The 22,825-nt window shown below is 41.0% G+C and overlaps 1 protein-coding gene across 3 annotated transcripts in view; it reads left to right on the top strand.

The window, feature by feature from the left end:
• Positions 1 to 134: 134 nt before the first annotated feature.
• COL14A1 (collagen type XIV alpha 1 chain) overlaps positions 135 to 22,825 on the top strand; it is a 161,158-nt gene continuing 138,467 nt past the window's right edge. For all 3 annotated transcript variants that reach the window (XM_037502239.2, XM_054692006.1, XM_054692008.1), the window contains exons 1-2: positions 135 to 378; positions 15,383 to 15,508. In XM_037502239.2, coding sequence (XP_037358136.1) covers positions 15,421 to 15,508 — 88 coding nt within the window. In that variant the 5' untranslated portion in view covers positions 135 to 378; positions 15,383 to 15,420. The remainder of the gene's footprint in view (positions 379 to 15,382; positions 15,509 to 22,825) is intronic.

Raw genomic sequence — 22,825 nt, 5'->3', positions numbered from 1 at the left:
GGGGTGGGGCGAGGAGGTGGGGAGAGGAGGAGCAGGAGAGAAAATAGGGGCGTTAGGGACTTAGGCCTGCCTCCCACCTCCCCAACCCCCGCCCCCGCGGCCACCTTCCGCTCTATAATTGGCCGCCCGCGGGTCTTCCCTTCCTCTTATCTGATCCGGGCGCCCAGCAGTAGGGGAGCGCTGGAGTGGAGGAGGTAGCTCCGGGGCGCCAGGGATAGGAGCTGGAGGAGGTGAGAGAGAGCTTAATTAAAAAGGACACGCGGCTGGGAGCGAGCGAAAGGCTCTCGTCGCCAAGACCTAACTAACTGGCGGCGAAACTTGGATCTTCCCTAGGCGCGGAAAGGTTCTCAACCTGGCTGGAACCTTGCTGGGCACCAGGTCAGTTTCAATATTTCTCTGCTCTAATTCGGGTGGGCTTTTAGACGTTTGTGAGGAAGAAGGGAAAAAGGCGAGGCACCTGCAGAAGTAATGCAATTCCACGCGCCTTATCTAAACGCGCGCCCAGGTGGCCAGGGACCTTGCGGGGGGATTCGGTGCATTCGGATACCTTTTGGACAGGATCTCTGAAATCCAAGGAGAGGGGCGCTGGGTGATGCGAATACCCAGAGGGCGAGGATGTCTTGTGTGGCCAGCGGGGGCTTGCCCCAGGGTTTGGGTGCAGTTAGTGCGCGTCGGGAAGAGGCGGGTTTGGCTTCCAGATCCAGTGGCTTTCAGGGGACGCTCAATTTAGTGGGAAAGGGTCTTAGGGATTCTTGTTGAGTAACTGCATAGAGATGGAAAGCACGCTGTTTTTATTTAGATTGTACTTGGGGTCGCTTGAAGAGCCGTCCATGGAGCTAATGGGATACAGAGATCACCTGTCAGCCCTTGGTACTGTCCTGGATTAGTGCTGGGAACCAAGCGCTAGATGCAAAGATGACCTGCCTGGCAGAGTGCACTCATAGAAAATGTTGGCAGTGGCAGCTTCATAACTGGGTCAGCAAGCCAAGGAGCTTCGAGGGTTTTTCTTAGGCGTCTTAGCAGAGGTTGCCTCTTTGACCTGCGCCGCCAGGCTGCGGTGTTGGAGAGCCCTCTCCGCACTGGCTTTTCCACCGCTCACCTGGCTCCTTTTATCCCTCTGGACCCCTCCTGCTAGGCGCCTCCTAGCATGCAACGCCTGGGAGGGGAAGCATTTGGGCAGCTAGGGCTGAGCTTGCAGTGAGCGCAAAGAGCCGGGCTTGGGGGCGGACCAAGCGGAGTAGGCGCGAAGCCACTGGAAATGGCCTCCGGCCCAAGAAAGGCTTGGAATCGCTGCAAGCCCAGGACACCAGCGCTCGATTTGGGTGTTGGGTTCTTGGGTCCTCGGTGGGAAGCTCTTCTGTGTCTCCCGAGCTCAGGGCCGGGCGTGGTGGGACAAGAAAGAGGGGTGTCTTCTGCTTAGACTGGTCCTTAGGGATAGGGCTCAAATGGAGATGCTGCTGCTGAGAGCTCCTTCCCTCTGGACGTTTTGAAGATGACTCTTCAAATGAAATGAAATGAAAAATTTGGCATTAAGTGTTTGTTGACTCTGGGGAAGTCAAAGGGACAAGGAGGTTTTCCTGAAATTCCTGTTAAGACTCTGGGGCTGCTCACTTACAGGGCACTGAGTTCAGCAAGTGATAAAAGGCCCTTTTCAAATCCAGCAAAGGTTTAAGCTGGGTGTGATAAGGAGACCCAGGGTTCTGTTTCTGACAAGGTGATCCAGTTTTGCAGACAGAATGCAGTGGTAAATTTAGACTGAATGGATAGCATTTGGATTTTTGGTTGTTCCAAGAGAACAATCTGGATGGATTTCCTCTGCACCTGGCCCTCAGTGGCTTGGTTACTGCAAGGTAGACTTTAGAATATTTTAAAAAATAACTTGATGAAGATATAATTCCTTTACCACAGAGACGTGCAATTCGTTGATTTTATTTTTTAATATATTTGCAGAGCTTTGCAATCATCATCAAAGTCAATTTTAGAACATTTTTATCACTCCCCCAAAAATTTCTTACCGATAAAAAATGACTCCTCGCTTCTTCTGAACCTTTCTCCAGCCCCTGGCAGGCACAAATTGACTTTCTGTTGACATTTCACATAAACGGAAGCCTACTAAGTGTGTGTGGTCCTTTGTGACTAGCTCCTTTCACCTAGCAAAATATTTGCAAGGTTTATCTGTGATGTACAGGATACTCTCATACTAAACACTGGGCATCTCCTTCTGCCTGGGAAGCCCTGAGCCAGGTTAGACCAGAACCTCCACTGCAGCCCTGACCTCCTGGGGGTCCCTTTGAAATGACCAGAGCCACACTGGGGAGGCCTCTCAGTAATTCCCTAGACAGGGTGTCTTGGAACCCATCAGAATTCCTGGAGTAGTTTTGGATGAGTCTCAAGCTCCAAGATTGATGGGAGGAGCCCTTTGGCCCATGTCCTGTTGCTAACAGTCCAGCTGAGGATTTCAGAGAACTCTTGGAACCTTCCTTGAATAGTCTTGGTTTTCAGAATCAGCAGGGCTGAGGCTAGGAATGGACTGAGCACACTGGCATGATTTGAGGGGCACTGGGGCCAGCCCTAACCCACCAAAAAGGCTCCTTGGAGTGTGTTCGCTGAGGTTCCTAACTGCTTCCTAGTGCCACCTAGTAAAGCACGCAGAGCTTTTTGCCTTTTTTCAGCTGACTGGCTCTCTGGTTATGTGATGCTACTGCCACATTTGTTGTCATTTTAATCTAAACTCAGCCAAATGACTGCTATTTTCCTGGCCTGTGGCAGGTAATCTAATATTCCTTTTAAGGACAAGGGTCATCCTGAATTGTTGCGGCCTGAAAGAGTATTGTCTGAGCCCTCTGGGCTAACAAAAGATCTGGGATTTTGACAGTTTGTATAGAATGAGACACTGGATATTTACTAGGGGCCTGAGGGGGCAGAAGTATGGGGGGAGGGGAGAGGAAAGTAACAAAAACAAACTTCCTCCCTTGGCAGATTTGTCCCCATACTGCTGTGTCAGGAAAACAATCATTCTCTTTTCTTTCTACCAATAAAAGAGTGGCAGCAATTCCAGCTCCTTACTTTTCAATATACCTTAAGCCTTGAGTGAAGACCAAACCTCATCCGGTTCTGGTGCAGGGGCTGGCATGTGGGGGTGGGCAGTGAAGTGCTGGCATATTTTTTGAGCACCTCATTTTTTTAAAGATTTATTTATGCATACAAGAACTGGGGTACAGGCCAGGGGAGTGGGAGGATCCACCAGAGACAGAGTGGGGAACAGAACAGGCAGACTGACTGAAATACACTGCTGAGGGGAGCAGCAGGCAAGACAGGAGATGTCTGCTGTGCCATGTGGATAGCTCCCTGGCCGGGGATCGAACTCGTGCTGCAGTGGCTGTGGAATGCTTCATAGGTTGCAACTTAACCCCTTGCACCACCTCTTGAGAACCTCGCCTTTTCTCTTTCAGAAACATATGTCAGCCTCCCAATTTCATCAAGAAGTAAATATTTTCCTTTTACAAGTAAGATCACTGAACTTGAGAGATCTAAACTACCTTGTCTGGGGTCACAAAACCAGCAAGTGAAAGATATGTGATTAAGAACCAACCCTTGAAAGCTGACTAGAGATCTGAAGTGGGGGTGAAGGGGGAGAGGTCAGAACCAAGAGGGAAGGAAGCATAGTGGATGATGAGGGTGCACCATGGGTGATCTGGTGGTGGGTGAACTACACTGGCAACTCCTGATGGAGTTATCCTAACATTGCCTCAATTAAATATAAATTGAAAAAGTCCATTTGTTATAGGACAGCCCCGATATTGAACGGGTTCCTGGCTGTGGGTCCTCACCCGCGCGCTTAAAAGGGACTTATAAATACTCCACTACAGGCACACACAAAAGGTTAATAAAAGGTTTATTTACAAGGGAAAAGGAAATAAGGAAAATGGACAACTCAGGGAGAAAATAGGGAAATAAAGTCTTTAATGCGTCCTACCCGATCCGCCGACCTGGAAACCCAAAGTCACTCTCAGAGCTGGCCGGACACTGCGAGCTGGCGGAGAGCCAAAATGGGGGACCCCTCCAAAGCCCACGTGTCTGGTCTTATACCAACCTGGCTGCTGAACCCCACCCTCAGGTCCCAGCCACCTTCCCTTGGGTGGTGATGGGATTTGGAGTTCCCAGTGTCTTTGGCTTTGGCCTGGGGTGGGGGTGGAGTCCACAAAGCCTGTATGGAATTAGCTTTAGGACAGCCTTTTCCCCCTAACAATTGAGATTTGAACCCAGACTCCCTTGGATACTTTCTTCATCAGCTTATTTCTTGGGGGGTGGGGCAGTGGGAGGAGGGGTATGTAACCAGAAACAAATGATGTCAAAAGAGGCTTTACATTCTAATCACCAATTACAATACTGTGTTAAGTGCGGTTATGGAAATCCCCTTAAGTGAGGGTCTGTTTGCCTGGTGACTAAAAGCGAAAAATTCAGAAACTACAGTAGGTTCTGTTTAACATACCAAGAATTTTATTGCCTGACAATGGAGAATGGAGAATTTGTGTTCAGAGCAACTTCTCTCTGAGTCTTAAAGAAGGATTTCCTTTTATTTAGGAAGACTGGTGTGTCATGAATTCAAGGCAGAGTCTTGGGGACTGAGGGTAGACTCTCAGCAGTTATGCCCAAGTGTTACAGGGCAGGGAGAGGGGCACCCCAGACCCCGCAAACCTGCCTGCTCTAAATAGGTTCTGCCATCCGCTGCATCAACACAAAACATATGAGACTTTAACGAAAAGGAACGTTAATACCATTAGGAAAAATACAGGCAAGGCAAAGACTACAGTTTCTAAATCAAGTACCCAAAGTTACCCGTCCCCTCGTGGGTAAAAAAGTCCACCCAAGCAGGATTGGCCCAGAGCAAGGCCCCAAAGCCTGCCACAAGTCTAAAGCATCCCCCAGTGGGGACCCACAGAAAATCATCAGAAACCACCAGACAAGTCTGGAAGGAAAAGAGCAAAATCAAAATCAGGATAAAAACCACCATTGTCACCTCCCCACGGGTCTCACCCACATCTGTGTCACCCAGTCCAAGACCAAAAGCAAGTGTGGTTTCTTCACGTGTCTCTCAGCTCCATGTGCCTCCTCCAGGTCTCCTTCTGGCTCCACCCTGCTTCCTCCTTCCTCAGTCTCTCCTGCAGCTTCTTCCTCTGCTCGGCTTCACCCTCCTTTTGGGTGGGGCAGGAAACCTGGAACCTCCCCCTTTCCTGGGGATCCCCCTGTTACTCAAGGCATTTCCTTTTGCCACTTGGTCACCATCTTGGAAATAACTGGTGGGGTCCAGTTCTGTGGCTCCTGTGCTCTCATTTCACTACATGTACAAGAACATATCTTGGTGCAGACATTACTCCAACAGCATGTCTACTTCGTGGTGACAGTGCTGCGAGATGGGAAATCAAGGCTACAATGGAGGATGGGAGGCAGACAGAGAAGGGTGAAATCTATACCTGCTCCTTCTGTGTCCCCTCTACATGTTCCTTAATCTGAGTTTGAGTTTTCCCATCTGGAAAAAAAAAAGAATAACAGCCACTCTTGAGGGTTATTTTATAGTCTACGATGATTTAGTACAGAGCTTGGAAGACAACAATGGCTTATCTACTGCTTCTTTTTTCCTTCTTTCTACTTACTTTGATTTCCTTCCATGTTTCCTCTTCTCTCTTTCTCTGCTCCATCTTTTGAAGGAACTAGAACTGGAAGGGCTTATAGGAAGTGCTGATAGTTGAGTATCAATTAAAATCAGGTCTTAGAGCCTAGAACACCCATTTCTTTAAGGCTTTTTTTTTAAATCAATGCTTTTGATGAACTTCGGTGCCCATGGGACTTTGTTGTAGCTAGACTGGCAGGTGTCCCTAACTTTTTAATTTTAGGGAGCAACATTTGGTCTCTTTCCTTCCTGAAATTATCTGGATTGTTAATGAAAATTGATCCAGAGGGAGGCAGTGCTTTGCTGTGTCCATCCAAGTGTCTGAGGATGTATCTATAACTGAGGTCCTCAGGGGACACATTATTGGATGATGCTGTTCCTGGATGTCTTTCTGTTAGCTTTTGCAAACAAGTAAGAAAACACTGAATCAATTCCTAAAACATGATGTTCTCCAGGTTTTATGTTTCTATTCTTCCTACTCTTCCCAGTCCTGCTTCCTGCCATGTACTCCTGCGACTGTGCTAGATGTGCAAATTACATTGGGGATACTACACAATGGTAGGTAGAAAATACAAATAACCATAATACAGCATTGTATTATGTACTACAAAATGGAAAATAAAGATTACTGCTGTAGACCCCACATCTGGCCCAGTCTTGGAAGATCAGGAAGCCTTCCTGTAGTTGTCTCTACCCTTTATTCTATTTCCAGAGCTTTGAAACAACCCCCATTTCTTTAAAAGAAAAAAAATAATTAGGGAGAGAGAAATAAAGCCAAGTGATGGAACATTCCTGAATCAAGGAGTTGTCACTCCAATTTGCGATACTTGGGGGATGGCTGTGCCTTCTTTCATGTAAAACTTGCAGCACTAAGTTTAAGGTTGTTTGGACAGCTGCATCGCAATGGCTGATTTGCAGTCAAATCCTTGGAATTAAGAGTCATTTACAGGACTGCTGTCAACCCTTCATGGGTCTTCCTGTGAATTAAGAAAAGGTCCCTCTGGACAGTCCCGTGCCAGTGGGAAAGGAAAATAGTGCCCTTTCCTCTAACACGGCTCTGCATACAACTTGGGGAGAGTGTCTGCACTCACCTGGCCACGTGCAAATTGGGCACAGCAACTGTGTCCTGTGTATATCAACCCTGATTATTCCATCACTTAGTATTTATTCATTGCCTATTAGACTTTTTGAAACTTTTGGTGATGGGTTCAACTGCCCATCTGGTTGTCTTACAGTGCTTGTGATTGGTAATACAAAACATATATTTCGCCTTTGCCCCTCTTTCTGGCACACTTCTCCTAAAACTCTTGCAACTTTTGTGATGACTTTTGTTAGGTCAATGCAGTGACTTTTGAACCCCACCTAAGGATGGAGGCGGGTTGCCAGGAGAATCAACCAGTGATTAGAACATTGGGAATTTCAGTCCCATTCCCTGGACCTCCAGACAGGAAAGAAGGGAGAGGATCTAGAGATTAAATTAAGTACCAATGACCAATAATTTATTTAATCATGATTATGTAATGAAGACAACATGAAACCCCCAAAAGGACAGGGTTTAGCGTATTTCTGGGATGGTGAGTAGGTGGAGATCTTGGGAGAATGCTGAGCTCCAAGAGGGTTCGGAGGCTCCTCGTCCTCTCCCTATACCTTCTCTCTATCTCTTCCACCTGGCTCACCGAATTACATCCTTTTTTAAAAAAAAAAAAAACAACAACTTTTTTTTAAAGATTTGTTTTTATTCATACATGAGCTGGGGTACAGACCAGAAATGTGGGGGGTGAGAGGATTCACCAGAGACAGAGTGGGGAACAGAACAGGCAGACTGACCAAAATACACTGCTGAAGGGAGCAGTGGGTGAGACAGGAGAGGTCTGCCGTACCATGTGGGTTGCTCCCTGACTGGCCGGGGATCGAACTTGTGCTGCAGAGGCTGTGGATTGCTTCATAGTGTGGTGCTTAACCCCTTGCACCACCAGGGAGGTCCACTGAATTACATCCTTTTATAATAAATCAGTACCCCAATAAGTGAAATGTTTCTTTGATTTCTGTGAGCCACTCTAGAAAATTAATCAAATTTGAGGTTTCTAGCTAGTTAGTCAGATGTACGCATGACAACCTGCACTGCGACTGGTACCTGGAGTCCAAAGAGAGGTCATTGAAGCCCCCAGACTACAGCGGGTTGGTCAGAAGCACAGGTGATAACCTGGGCTTGCTATTCACATCTGCAGGTGGGGGGTTGGTAGTCTTGTAAGACCAGCCCTTAACCTGTGGAATCTGATAGAACCTCTGGGTAGTGTCAGAATGGAGTTGAATTGTAGGCACCTAAGCTGTGTCTGGAGAATTGCTTGGTGATGTGGGGGACTCTCCCTTCCCACATAGTAAATTGGTGTCCTGGAACACCCATTTGGTACTCAAGACACAGAAGATAAACATAATTACTGATGCCTTAAAATTAGCTTCAGAGTTGCAATGGGATAAGGGAGACATGTAATCAGTTGGAAAACCTGTTGGTGAGAGATGATGCTCATTCTATATCTTTAACTAAAATTACTTATAGATATGAAATGAGAATCATCCAATACTCATGCAGTCTTAGGAAGTTCCCTTTTAGCCACCCAAAAACTCATAATCATCTACAGGAGAGCAAATTCTTTAATTTTTTCCCAAGCCATCATTCAAAAAGCAAAAAGTGACATCCACAGCATTAGTCCAACTTCCAAGAGGCAGTGTGATTCTGAGGTAGCCAGAGTTTCAAGGTTAATAAGGTGGCCTCACCTACTAGAATATATAACTTAATTCCTTCACTTAAGACTGAGGGTTAAGAATTATAGGTTATGTAAACTGTGGTTTGCTGATTGTTGCCAAACCACAAATTTACTTGCCTTGATGAGATAAAATTTTATTAAGATGTAAATTAAATATGTCACTAAACATACTGTTAAATATTTGATCACCTAGAACAGGAATTTTTTTTGTGAGATGATTATTTTTAATAACAAATTCAATCTCTGTAATATATGTAGGGCTATTTGTATTTTCTATTTCTTCATGTATATGTTTTAACAAATTCAGAATTTTAAGGATTATTTTCCCAAATGAACTAAGTTGTATTTATTGGCATAACATTATTAATATTTTTCCTTTTTATAATAATTTGTTAGTGTATAAAATATGAAAAGATGTTTTTTCTTTATTCCTGGCTTTATTAATTTTATTTTCTGTTTTTTTTCCATTGAGCATTCTTTCTAAAGGTTTTTCAATTTTATTACTATTTAAAAAAAGCAAATTTTGGCTTTGTTAATTTTCACTAATATTAATTTTATATTCCTTTGGTTTACCTTTTATTAATTCTTTTCTTCAATTTAATATGCATTTAATTCACTCTTATTTCTGATTTCTTATGGTGGGAAAGTAGATCCTTGATTTTAAACTTTTTTTTATGAAAACATTTTAATCCTTAGATTTCACTAACTCTTTAGCTGCATCCCACAAATTTTCATGCATTTTCCTTTTATTTTTATTCTCTTCCAAATATTTAAAAAATTCTATTTTAATATCTTATTTGACCCATGAATTAACATTTTGTATAATTTCCAAATATTTTGAATTTGTGAGAATATCTTATTCTTATTAATTTCTAATTTAATTCTGCTATCAGAAAACATCCTGCTTTTGGGCCTCCCCGGTGGCGCAGCGGTTGAGCGCTGGGTTGTGAAGCTGCCCGCAGCCTCTGCAACGCCGGTTCGATCCCTGGCTGCTCCCCGGCCACCGGGGGAGGGTCCCACATGGCACGCAGACCTCTCCTGCCGCCCGCTGCTCCCCTCAGCCGTGTACTTCGGTCCTTCTGCCTGCTCTGCTCCCCGCTCTGGCTCTGGTGAATCCTCTCACCCTCCCGTGCTTCTGACTGTACCCAATGCTTGTATAAATAAATAAATAAATCTTAAAAAAAAAGAAAAAGAAAAAGAAAACATCCTGCTTTTAATCTTGAAATTTATTGAGTCTCATTTTATGACCATTCAGACCATTTTTTAAAAGATTTATTTATTTATTTATACAAGCATTGGGTACAGTCAGAAGCGCGGGAGGGTGAGAGGATTCACCAGAGACAGAGTGGGGAGCAGAACAGGCAGACTGACTGAAATACACTGCTGAGGGGAGCAGTGGGCGAGACAGGAGAGGTCTGCTGCGCCATGTGGGTTGCTCCTTGGCCGGCTGGGGATCGAACTTCCGCTGCAATGGCTGCAGATTGCTTCATAGTGTGGTGCTTAACCCTTTGCACCACCGGGGAGGCCCTCCATTCAGACCATTTTTAAAAACTTTCCATGTATGCTAAAAAATTATACATTCTTTTTGGATGTAAAATTCAATAAATATCAATTAGTTGATAAAATTGTTGACATCTTCTCTTTCCTTTACTGATGTTTTGTCAAGTTGTTCAGTGAGTTCTGAGAGTAGTGTTAACATCTCTTTTGCTTATGCTTTCTTGAGTTTTATTGGTTTTTGCTTCATGTTTTTTATGTTACATTGTTTTGTACATCTACAGTTATAATTGGTAAGTTTCTTTGATTGACTTTTTTAGCAGGATTTGATGGGGGGTTTTTAATGCAGATTTTAATTCCACTTCATTGTGCTCACTCTTTTCCAACATTTTCCTCTCAATTTCCAGACTGGCATTCCTGAACTCTTCAACACATTACACTAATAAGACTGTAGTTGATGCATTAGGCCTTCCATTTTGACCTACAAACCTGTATAACATAGATCAGCAATTGACTGAAATTCTCTTTTTATAAAATCAAATATTAACAAGGTAGAGTGGAAGGCATCTTTTGTTTAGTTCCTTTGCCCACAGATTCTCTTATGGGCAAATTTAACCAGCTTTTTTTGCTTTAGAACTGAGTAAAAGAGGAGAACCTGTTCTAACTGAGAATTTTTATGTCCAAATTGTCATCTCCAAGGATCAGTTTAGTGATTCAAGTTTTGTTTGCAGGGGCCTCCCCGGTGGCGCAGCGGTTGAGCGCTGGGTTGCGAAGCTGCCCCAAGCTTCCACAGCGCCAGTTCAATCCCCGGCTGCTCCCCGGCCACCAGAGGCGGGTCCTGCATGGCGCACAGACCTCCCCTGCCGCCCGCTGCTCCCCTCAGCAGTGTGCTTCGGTCCTTCTGCCTGCTCTGCTCCCCGCTCTGGCTCTGGTGAATTCTCTCACCCTCCCGCGCTTCTGACTGTACCCAGTGCTTGTATAAATATATAATTAAATAAATAAAAAAATCTTAAACTTGAGCTGCATAGTATAATCTTGTTTTATCTTCCACATGAAAGCACTTCAAATATTTGAAGACATATATTGTGTACCTCTGATTTTATTTTTTTTATGCTTAAAACATGCTTAAACATCCCCTTTCTTTCAAATTTTCTTTGCATGAACTTGTCAACTAGAACTAAGATTTTTTTCTAAGTCTTTGAATTACTCTTAAGTCAAATCTTCTGCTCCTTCATATGGTTGATTATTTTGAAACTGCAGAGAACTGAAAATGGTAAAAACGGATATGAACACATTTTGAAGTCAAAGGCGGTTCACCTATGCAAATAATCGTTGCCTCTGTTATTATCTGAATCTTCAGTTTTGCCTTAAATTGTTTTGAAAATTAACACTATACTTTATTTTTAAAATATTTTAAAAGATTTATTTTATTTACTTATGCATAGAAGAGCTGGGGTGTAGGCTAGAATTGTGTGTGTGTGTGTGTGGAAGGATTCAACAAAAACATAGTGAGGAGCAGAACAAGCTGACTGACTAAAATACACTCCTGAGGGGAGCAGTAGGTGAGACAGGGAGGTCTGCTGTGCCATGTGGGTAGCTCCATGGCTGGGGATTGAACTCATACTGCAGTGGCTGCCAATAGCTTCATATTGCTGAGCCTTAAGCCCTTGTGCCACCAGGGAGGTCCCAACACTACACTTTATTTTTTTTTATTATTATTTTTTAAATTTTTAATATGACATGTAATATGCCAGTATATTTTCTTTTTTTTTAAATAATAAATTTTATTTTTATATTCCCCCATACAATTGCAAACCCCCCATTCTGACCCCAATCCCTCCCCTCCCGCTCCCCACCCCACAAAAAGTGTCTCTGGTTCATAGTTTTTTGTTGATTTTGATTTTCACTTTCTTGTAGTTATTCATTTTCCTGGTCCCTTATTTAAGTTTTCTAGATTCCTGCTATGAGTGAGACCATCCGGTATTTTTCTTTTTCTTTCTGGCTTATTTCGCTGAGCATGATCCCTTCCAGCGCCATCCATGTTGCTGCAAATTGCATGTGTTTATCTTTTTTGAATGCTGAGTAATATTCCATGGTGTATATGCACCACATCTTCTTGATCCACTCATCTATTTTTGGGCATTTGGGCTGTTTCCAAAGCTTAGCTATTGTAAACAGTGCTGCTATAAACATAGGGGTGCAGGTGTTCTTTGGAATTGATGTTTCTGTGTCCTTTGGGTAAATACCTAGGAGTGGAATTGCTGGATCATATGGAAGCTCTATCCAACACTACACTTTAATATGTTGGGGATATAAAGACTGCTTGATTCATCTTCCCCCTTTAGCGTCTCCCACGTAGCAAATTCATTGTTATCATTCCCTCTTCCTTTGTGTTCTTTCAACCTGCTGCTTACATGATACTAATGACAACTTGTTGAGAACCATTGATTTTTTAGGTATATTATTTCCATGATTCTAATCCTCCTATGTGGTAAATCTTATCTTGTACATTTTATTGATTTGGAAATCATGGAGTAGTTACATCACTTAAGAATCCCTTGCAAATTATTGGCAGAGCTGTCTTCCTAATTCCCAGTTTTTTTATTTATACCACCACTTTGTGCTAACTCTTGCTCTATTCATATCATTTATTTAGCTTTTGAATATATTCGCTTATATCTTTCCTTTCAATAAAATTGTAAGCGAGATCACTGAGGGAAGGGGTTCTATAGAATGAAATTTTGAATCTTTTTTTTAGCACTGAGTAGATAACTTTGATTATTCAGTGTGATTCCAGCAAGGGACTGTTGGAGTGAAAGTTCTAGTACTATGGTATGGCAGATGACTAGCAATAACTTTAAGTTTATGGATTTTGTTTTGCTTTGTTTTGGTCAATCAGCACTGATTGACTAGAACATCATCCAGGGTTTGAGGGTATGTGTGTGTGTGTGTATGTATGTGTGTGTACAAGTCTATAGATGTGTGTGTGTGTGTGTGTGTGTGTGTGAGAGAGAGAGAGAGAGAGAGATATCTACAAAAACTTCAGAATAAATATTTCAAGGCATTTTGATATAACTGGCTTGTACTCACGGCCTTTGCTCCTTGTTAAATTGTACAAATGAGATTAAACAAACATGAATTAGAGGAAGATGGAAGTTGCCCTATGGGAAGAGTTATAAGTTACTGATTGCAAAATTGTGACAGTGTTTTGAGAAAACTTGTACTAAATGTTATCCACTTCCTCAAATTGGGTATATACCTTCTGAACTTTGCACTCAGTAACCATTTCTAACATGATGTTTTTGAAGCAAAATAAGAAAGTTATTTATTTTATGCAAGCTTTTGGGCAGGGTTTCAACAAATTAGACTTTGACATTTTGGTAAATATTAAAATATCTCATGGCACTTTAATAGGAATTGGGATTTTTCTTGTCCTTATTTTACTGTCCAAAAATTTGGAGACTTGGCAGAAAACCTTGGGAAAACTAAAATTCCACTTCTTCCAATATGGCATTACTCATCCTAATTGAAAATAAACCACAAAAAGGGAAGAATTTAAAGATAGGCAATGAATTTTTTCCATATAAATAATAGTCAATTTTCAAAAATGTCAAGACTAGGACAGCACTATCTGTCTGTTTGTCTATCTCATGTGAAATGCAGATTAATCTCCAATGATGGAAATTTAATTATTGCTTCAAAACACCTGGACATGGGAAGTATAGTTCTTTGATGAGAATAAGGAAAGATTTTTGGATTGTGTCTTGACCAGGACCCTTTTCTCTGATTTTAAATATGAGATATCAGTTACATAAGATATCTGATAAAGGCTTCTGACCTTAAAGTACAAGCCAGAAAGTGGCCTGTTTGCTTGCTTCTCCATCTCTTCGCCTTGTCCTGGTTGTAATTTAGGACTATAATGTTTGGGGAAGAAAATATTCAAAAGAATATTTTATTTGAGTTGAGTGATTCTGCTGCTGTGGTTTTCTTTGGGAGTAATTGACAGTTATAAGGTGAATGGCAGATATATTGGTTATGAGAAGATTGATACCGGCTTTCATAACTTTGTGTCCCCTCTTTTCATGCCTTCTCTCTTTAGGGTTATTCAATACCCCTTTGAATTTCTCTTGTCAGTTTTCCTCTGAAGGGTTAGCTGTCTATAGATGTCTTGGGATCTTCCTTTATATACTTATTAAAATTTATTCACCATTTTTTTCCCATTGCCTCTGTGCCCTGACAAATCATTCATCTACTAACCTGTAATAAATTAATTTGGGCTCAAATGCCTCTTTGTTTTACTTCAAACTTATTTCATTTAGCTCTGGAATATATTTGCTTGTAATCTTTCTTTTCAATAAAATTATTAGTGAGATCTCTGAGGGCAGGGTATCACAGAATCTGAGTGTAGTAGGACTTTTATCTCCCAAAATGACCACTTAATGCAATTTTCCCATTATATTTTCTTTCCTTCTTGACTTCTCACCTTTTTATTTCTCTTTTTCTTTCACTCTTCCTTCATTGATATCCTAATGAAAAAGAAAATTCTGGAAGAATTTTAGGTTTACACATACGGGATGAAAGGATTTATAGAAAGGACAAAGAATTGGGGAGTATTCAGCCCAGTGAAATCAAAGCTGAGCAATGATTTAATATTGGCATGAAGTGGTTTTTAAAATTCTTTTTTTAGGGCCTCCCCGGTGGTGCAGCTGTTGAGCGCTGGGTTGCAAGGCTGCCCGCGGCCTCTGCGGCGCCGGTTCGATCCCCGGCTGCTCCCCGGCCACCGGGAGGAGGGTCCCACATGGCTCGCAGGTCTCTCCTGCTGCCCGCTGCTCCCCTCAGCAGTGTACTTCGGTCCTTCTGCCTGTTCTGCTCCCCGCTCTGGCTCTGGTGGATTCTCTCACCCTCCTGCGCTTCTGACTGTACCCAGTGCATGTATATACAAAGCAAACAAACAAATAAATAAATAAATAAAAACATGCCTCTATTAAAAAAAAAATTAAAAAAAATATTAAAAAAAATAAAATTCTTTTTTTAATCACTGAAAGAAGGTTTCCTATATGTCTGCACTCTGAAGGCATTATAAAGCAGCAGTAGGACTTGTAAATTTATGTGATAAATGCTGGGTGAGCAGGTTACTGACAAATTGTGATAGTCTGATGATAATGCTCCATTCAGGTAAACTTTTGGAATTTTTTTCCCTTGGGAAATTCAAAGCGTTATCATTTATTCCTCTAAATTTGTCTCCTAAATATTTAAAAATTATTCTCTCCATTTACAACATCTTCTCAGAAATCTTTTATCAGTTTGTGTTTTGGAGGGAAATATAAAGCATCCCAGGGAGTGAATTATTTCCTGGCAATACTAACCCATGTTGGCTTGTTTCCTGTCCTAGCTGACTATATATGTTTTATTTTCTACCTTCTCAAAATGTTCCCATGTTCTCTGTCTCCAGGACTGCTGCTACATCCCATGTGAAGGGCAGGACATAAAATGAAGACTTTTTGGTGCAAGATGCAGTACTGGCTGATTCCAGCTTTTTTGACAATTGCTCATTTATGCGCCATTGTCCAGAGTCAAGGTAATGGAAACTTTAAGATAATCATTAGAGCTTGGGAACTAGCCATCTTGATTCTGATTATTGCTTTTTTACTTTCTTAACCCTAAAAGTGCTTCCTTGATTCAATTGTTTCTAGCTTTTACTCAATTTTACCAACTATTTAGACTGTGGAAATAGGCCACAACTTTGATAAGGGTTAAGAGACCCCACCAGTGACTAAGCATAGTAATTTTGTGGCAATTGGTTGAACATGTTCTTAGCATGCTTCTCAGAAAGCTGTGCAAATTTAATCAGTAAAAGTCAGATTTGCATGTTACAAAATCAGTTTTACTATAATGCTTGTGTGTGTATCCAAATCATGCCTTCTCTCTTTAATATGGTATCTATAAAATATTTCTATCACTTCATACTTGGTCCTTAATTTTGTTACTTTCTTTAGAAACTGAGCATATAGGGCCTCCCCTCATGGTGCAGCAGCTGAGCGCTGGGCTGCGAAGCTGCCTGTAGTCTCTGCAGTGCTGGTTCGATCTCCGGCCACCAGCGAGGGCGCCCCATGGAGTGCAGACCTTTCCTGCAGCGCCCACTGCTCCCCTCAGCAGTGTATTTTGTCAGTCTGTCTGTTCTGGTCCCCGCCCTGGCTTTGGTGAATTCTTTCACCCTCCTGTGCATCTGACTGTACCCAGTGCTTGTATAAATAAATAAATAAATCTAAAAATAAAAACAAAAACTGAGCATATAATCTGTAAATTACTATGGGTCTAGCAGAGGCTGCTGGTATACTATTGTAAGCATATCTAATGGTTTCTATCTTTGCTTTAATTGAACTTGAAATCTATTACTTGTAATCTGAGATCCATCCTTATATTTATTTCTACTCAGTTTTAGAAAGTATGTCAGGAGTTGGCAAACTAATACCTATGGATCAAATTTGGACCACAACCTATTTTTGTAAAAGTTTTATTGGAAAACAGCCATTTATTTTATTTACATGTTGCCTGTGACTCCTTTCATACTGCACCAGCAAAGTGAAGTAGTTATGACACAGACTGTGCAGCCCACAAAGATGAAAATATTTTTATCTGGCCCTTTATGGAAAAAGTGTGCTAACCTCTGAAGTGCATGAGGTGTAGAAGTGTATATAAGTGTACAAGGTGAGATTACCAGCTGGACATGAACATGCTGCAGAAGTGGAAATGTTGGTGTGGAAATAGTCATCTACTGAGCAAGGAAGTCTACATGGGAGAAAAAGATGGGTTTAGGAGTGTTAATATCTAATGTTTTCAGCTGAATTTAGTAGAAAAGTTAACCACAAGGATCACCACATCCTGCTACCTTAAACAGGGTTACTCATTTGGGGAGGTGAGGACTCTCAAATAGCGGAGGTGAGGACCCTATCTCCAGCTACTTCGTGTTTTAACACACAGAGATCAATGGAGGAGACAACTGTGTTTATCTTATTTACGTCAATGAAAGAGTGCTTTGATCTGTGGTAATGGGAGAAATGATAATGGGGATCCTTGTTAATTCACCCACCAACGATGAGGTACAAGACTTAGGAACAAGTGATGAAGTCTGTCAGTTGCTGTCTCAGTCTGTACTGATTCAGATATTGTCATTCATTATCCTCTGAAAGTTTTTGGGATACTTTCAGGAATGCCACCAGATACACATTAGTCATTCTGTTTTAAATTAATGTGTGTGGGGTGCATTCTGTGTTTTAGATTTACAATACAAAGTTTAATGAACTTTTCAGCAGCTTATTGTCCACCAGTAGACAGAAGTTTGATCAGATATATCTCAATACAAATTTTGTGGGGGAGTTTTTGGGGATGTTTCTTCAAGGTCGACTGATAAATTTGAGCCAGATTATGCGGAATTTTAAGCAGTTCTGTTTTTTAGACAGGCAACTGTGATATGCATTTGAGATTCATGAGTTTGTGGGATAGTAATAACTTAAATAAGAGAGATCATTAGAAGATTACATTAAGTTGTTGAGGAAATAAGTATTGAAGGTCTGAAGTAAGTAGAGGAATATAGAGAAGACAATAAATCCAAAAAAATATTTAAGAGATAGAAGAGATAAAACTTGTTTACTGATTTGATGTGGAGGGAGCTGACACAGAGAGAGAGAGATATCAAAGATGATTCCGAGACATTTTACTAGAGAATCGAGCAGATTAGGACTTAAATTTCAACACTTGTGTTACTACTGTTTCTATATTTTTGTGTAATTCTTTGTTTATTTATGCTTATAGAAGACAGTGGTTTTCTCTTTAGTGTCTATCTCCAGTGAAGACCAATGCCTCAGTCATAGTAGACATTTCTCAAAGAGATTAATGAGAGTGAAAGATGAAACATGTATTTGAAACTGAAGAGAATGAGTTCAGCCTTTAACAAATACATGAGGCTTGATGTGCCCATTGGACATCCAGGGGGAGAAGTCTGGTGTCTAGATCTGGTGTCTAGTCAGGGCTGGAGCTCAGGAGAAAAAGATCAGGGCAGAAGAATTATTTTGTGCTTAGGAATTTGCTAAATGGTACCTTTGAGGTATAAAAGGTAGAATTGGAAATTAAAGTCCACCAGAGAGCTGTGAGGATGTCAATCAATAGTTAACAGGATAAAGGCAGAAAGAGGACTGATTGAAAGTGTGGAAAAAATCATTTATAAAAAGGGTCAGGGGAATATTATGATCTAGATTGAAGGCTGCAGAAACTTCTAAAGAAGGAGGATGGAGAAAATCCCAGTGGGAAAAAAAAATTCAGTTGTCATTGACTTTGGTTTGTAGGAAATATGCCAGGCCTTTGGGAACCAAAATCTGTGTCTGCTTGTCACCATTTACTTACACAATTGATTTTCAGCAAAGTATAGATAATGTGACTTACACTATTTGACTGAATTTCTGTGAGTTGGCTAGTTTTGACATTAATTAGCAAAGTCATAAATATGTCAACATGTTTGATATTTAATAAGGTACTTTGCTAATGGCAGGTGTATCGATCTGCTAATTGACATGAATTACTCTCAAACCAATGTTGTTATAAACATCTTTGGAGTCATGTTTATGTATAAATGAAAAAAAAAAAAAGAAAGTCAGCAGAGCAGGCCGAATAATAGGACCACAGAGATGTTCACATCCCAAATTCCAGAACCTGAAAATATGTTATAATATATGGCAAAGGGGAATTAAGATATCATATGCAATTAAGGTTGTTAATCAGTTCATTTTAAAATATAGAGATTACCAATTTGAACCCAATCACCAAGGTCTGTACATGTGGAAGAGGGAGCAGATGAACCAGTGTGAGAGTGATGCTATGTGAGAAAAACTTGACCAGTCATTGTTGACTTTGAGGATAGAAGGGGGCCACAAATCAAGGAATGTGGGACAGCTCTAGCAGATGGAAAAGGCAAGAAAATGGATTGTCCTGTAGTGAAGCCTATCAACCCTATCAACAGTTTGACTTTATTTCTTTATTTGTACTTCATATGACATTTAATTATACAAAACATGTGGTAACAGAATATTTGTGATATAGATCCATTATTTAAAAAATGGATTTTCTAGTATGGTTTGGTTATTTTTGTGTTTTATTTATTTTAATTTTTATTTTATTTTTTCTTTTTATTTATGTATTTTTTACATCATTGTTCAATTTTAGACAATCTTTGCTTCTGTCCTCAGGTGTAGTCCCCATAGAATTTCCTTCCCCAAGGCACCCTGGCACCATCACCACAGTCTCCTGTGCTGCTCCCTCCCTCCTTCTGATCCCTCTCCCTCCTCCCCTGCAGGATGTCTCTGGTTTATAATTGTCTGTTTTTGTTTTGTATTGTTGTTATTTTTCCTCCTGATATCTTATTTGGTTCCCCTATATTCCTCCTATAAGTGAAACCACCCAATATTTTTCTTTTTCCTTCTCAACTGCTTGACTTTAGCCTAGTGAGATGAGACCCGTTTCAGATTTCTGACCCCCAGCATTCTTAGGTGATATATTTCTATTGTTTTAAGCCACTAAGTTTGTGATCATTTGTTGTTATAGCAGACACTGGGAACTAATACACTTATCATTAGAAGGCACAGAGAACATTAACTCTCCCCTCTTAATTTCTAATCAACAGAATGCATTTTGTGACTTAGTCACTCCATGTAACACGAAGAACTTCCCCTCTGCAGAGAATGTGAACCCACATTGGCTCAAGTAACTGTTATACCTGGATTAATCCTGCATCTTCTTTTAAAGACAAGCTGTTAAATGAATTGGAGCACAGAAAAAGTAATGTGTGGATTGTAGAGGAAAAATGTGCACAGCATGACAGAATGGTGGCACCAATACTTTCTCAGAATTTCACAGTAAATCTGTACTTAGTTCTAGCAATGTTTGTTTTGGGTGGTTGCAAGAAAGAACCACCGAAGGTAAAGTAACTGTCATTTAAAAACCTCAAAGCACATAAAAGTGGAGACTGTGCATGGGGGCTAGATTTAATTTTATAAAGACTTCTGTGTTAACACATTTACACTTTTTTTTGGACTGTTATTAGTAGCCAGCCATGTTTGGAAGTAGAGAACATTTTTCTTACTGCTGTTTTCAGCATCTTCATAATAGATCATAACATTTAACATATTAGACATATTAGATTTGAAGCAAGATAAAAAGAATCATCTACCATATCCTGCAATAATTTTCTCTCAAATTTTAATTTCTCTTATTTATAGAACATTTGGGCATTACATTTAACTGAAAGTCACAGATAAAAAAGCTAAGATTTTTTTGATGTTGTTTTGACTTTTTTAAGGTCACTTGGAAAAAATAAGTCAAATACTTTTCTGCTATTTAAAGGCCTTTTGCATAATAAATATAATAAGTGAGCATATTTGAGCATGCTGAGCTATGCTTTGAACAGGAAAACACTCTCTGTGCCCATGCCACTCCATCACAATCCGTTCGAGATTTTTGGTTTTATGTAAAGGCAATTTTTCTCTGGTCAAAAAACATATCTACTGGTAGCTTATGAAATAGCTCATGTAATTAAAGTAAGAGTTACGTAATTAAACTTTGCAAGGATAGGAATCTGCAGGCACCCTGGATGTAGTTTCTAGGAACGAGTGGCCTTTTTTTAGGGCATGTCATGGAAATGAAACAACCAGAGCTTTTTTCCATCTTTCCATCACTGGACACAAATTTCAGATTCTTCTCGGAGAGTCTGTCTGACCTGGTTTGAGTCATTTTCCCATCCCCTAGCCAGGGCAGGATGGCTAATTGACGGTGCAGCCAAGGCCTCATGCAGTGGGGAGGGAGTGTCGTTCCTTGGAAGAAAACCAGGGTGCTGCTCGGGAAGGGATAGAAGAGGACATTTTGGGCAGTGAAGAACAGAAGATGTCCGTTTCCGAGTTCCTTTGTAAAAAGGGGTGTATCAAGAAATTAATGGGAATATTTCATTAGAGATAAATCTCTGCATAGCTTATCACTTGTCCCAAACAGCAAGATTTCAGTTGAGTTGAGGTGATGTGAAAGGATGAAGGCAGGCAGGCAGGAAGGATATTTAATTTTTTTATAGGTAGTCAGATTATGAAATAAAATATCCTAAGTAGCTGAAACAGTGAGACTTCAGTGGAATAGTATGAACTGACTATGAGATTTGATTTCTACAAAATGATTGCAATGAAATGCTTGAGTGTAAAGAAAATCTTCCCTTTCAAAAAAACACAACACAAAACACAACATAAAACAAAATACCCCTATACTTCCAGTAACAAGCATAGCCTTGCAGTAGAGGGGAAGGCGACAAAAGGCCACACCTCAGTCTTCCTCTCAAACCCCTGTGATGAAGGTTGTGTGTGTTTGCAAATGTTATCCTTGACCCTGTCCTGCAAAGGAAGCTGGACTTGACCACACAAAGGACGGGTTTGTTGGCTCGCCCTGTTTCGTGGTGTGTGCCAGAAATCAAACTTAACATTCGATTTTTGTCTTTTTAAAAAGGTTAAGATTTTAACTGACACAAATTAACTTTCCGGTCAAGTTCATACAAGCCTTTGTAATTATTACTGGAAGTTAAGTTTATGTATAGAAGCTTCTCCTTTATGCTTGCAAAAATAAAAATCCTGGGTCTGGAATGAAATATGCACACATTTTTGTTCCATGAGATAAGAACAATTATTTCTACACTGCACTTCCATTGTTTCTGTCAATCTTGCTGCCCTTTCTTTGGCATGAGTCCTAGTGTCTTCCATACAGAGAAGAAAAGAGCTAACTTTGAAGTCCCGAACTGTGACCTCATGCCTCTTTCTTTTTTTTTTTTCTTTTTTTTTAAAGTCTTTTTTTTTTTTTTTAATAGAGGCATGTTTTATTTATTTATTTATTTATTTATTTATTTATTTATTTATTTATTTATTTTTTTATACATGCACTGGGTACAGTCAGAAGCACGGGAGGGTGAGAGAATTCACCAGAGCCAGAGCGGGGAGCAGAACAGGCAGAAGGACCGAAGTACACTGCTGAGGGGAGCAGCAGGCAGCAGGAGAGGTCTGTGCGCCATGTGGGACCCTCCTCCAGTGGCCGGGGAGCAGCCGGGGATCGAACCGGCACCGCAGAGGCTGCGGGCAGCTTCACAACCCAGCGCTCAACCGCTGCACCACCGGGCAGGCCCTATTTCTTAACTAACATTTCTTTTTTTCAGTGTTCCTCACGCCCGCTCCCAAAAGACTAAAGTCTTAAGGAAATGTGAATTTCTTAACCAAGAAATTTTCTAACCAAGATTTTCTTTTAATGATTGTGAAAGTGTTTATGCATATATAGGCAAGAGATGCAGTCCATTGATAAAGAGAAAATGGCTACACAGGCTTATGAAATGGGATTATAGCCATATGAATCATATGCAGATTGTCAAGCCACTTGGATATTGATGGATTTGGTTGTTGCATTTGCTTCCCACTACTTTCCTTGTGTAGTTGAATGGTAGCCAGTGCTACCAATTGTGCTGATAGAGCCCTAGTGTCAGGACATGGTCAGTGTCATCCTCTGTATTATCTGCTGGAGGTTTAAAAGATTAGCTGTTGGACCTCCCTGGTGGCACTTTGGTTAAAGTCTCAGTGCTATCAAGCTATTGCCAGCCAATGCAACATGAGTTCAACCCCTGGCCAAAGACCTAACCCACATGGCGTAGCAGACCTCTCCTATCTCGCCCGATGCTCCCCTCAGCAGTGTATTTCACAGATCTACCTGTTCTGCTCCCCACTCTGTCTGGTGAATCCTCTAAAACCCCCCCACCTCTGGCCTACACCCCAGTTCTTATATGCATAAATAAATAAAATAAATCTTTAATAAATAAATAAGGGATTAGACA

Source organism: Talpa occidentalis, unplaced genomic scaffold (assembly GCF_014898055.3).
Source record: "Talpa occidentalis isolate TD23 unplaced genomic scaffold, MPIMG_talOcc4v2.1, whole genome shotgun sequence".
Taxonomy (NCBI): Eukaryota; Metazoa; Chordata; class Mammalia; order Eulipotyphla; family Talpidae; genus Talpa; species Talpa occidentalis.
This window is presented reverse-complemented; position numbering and strand designations above follow the sequence as displayed.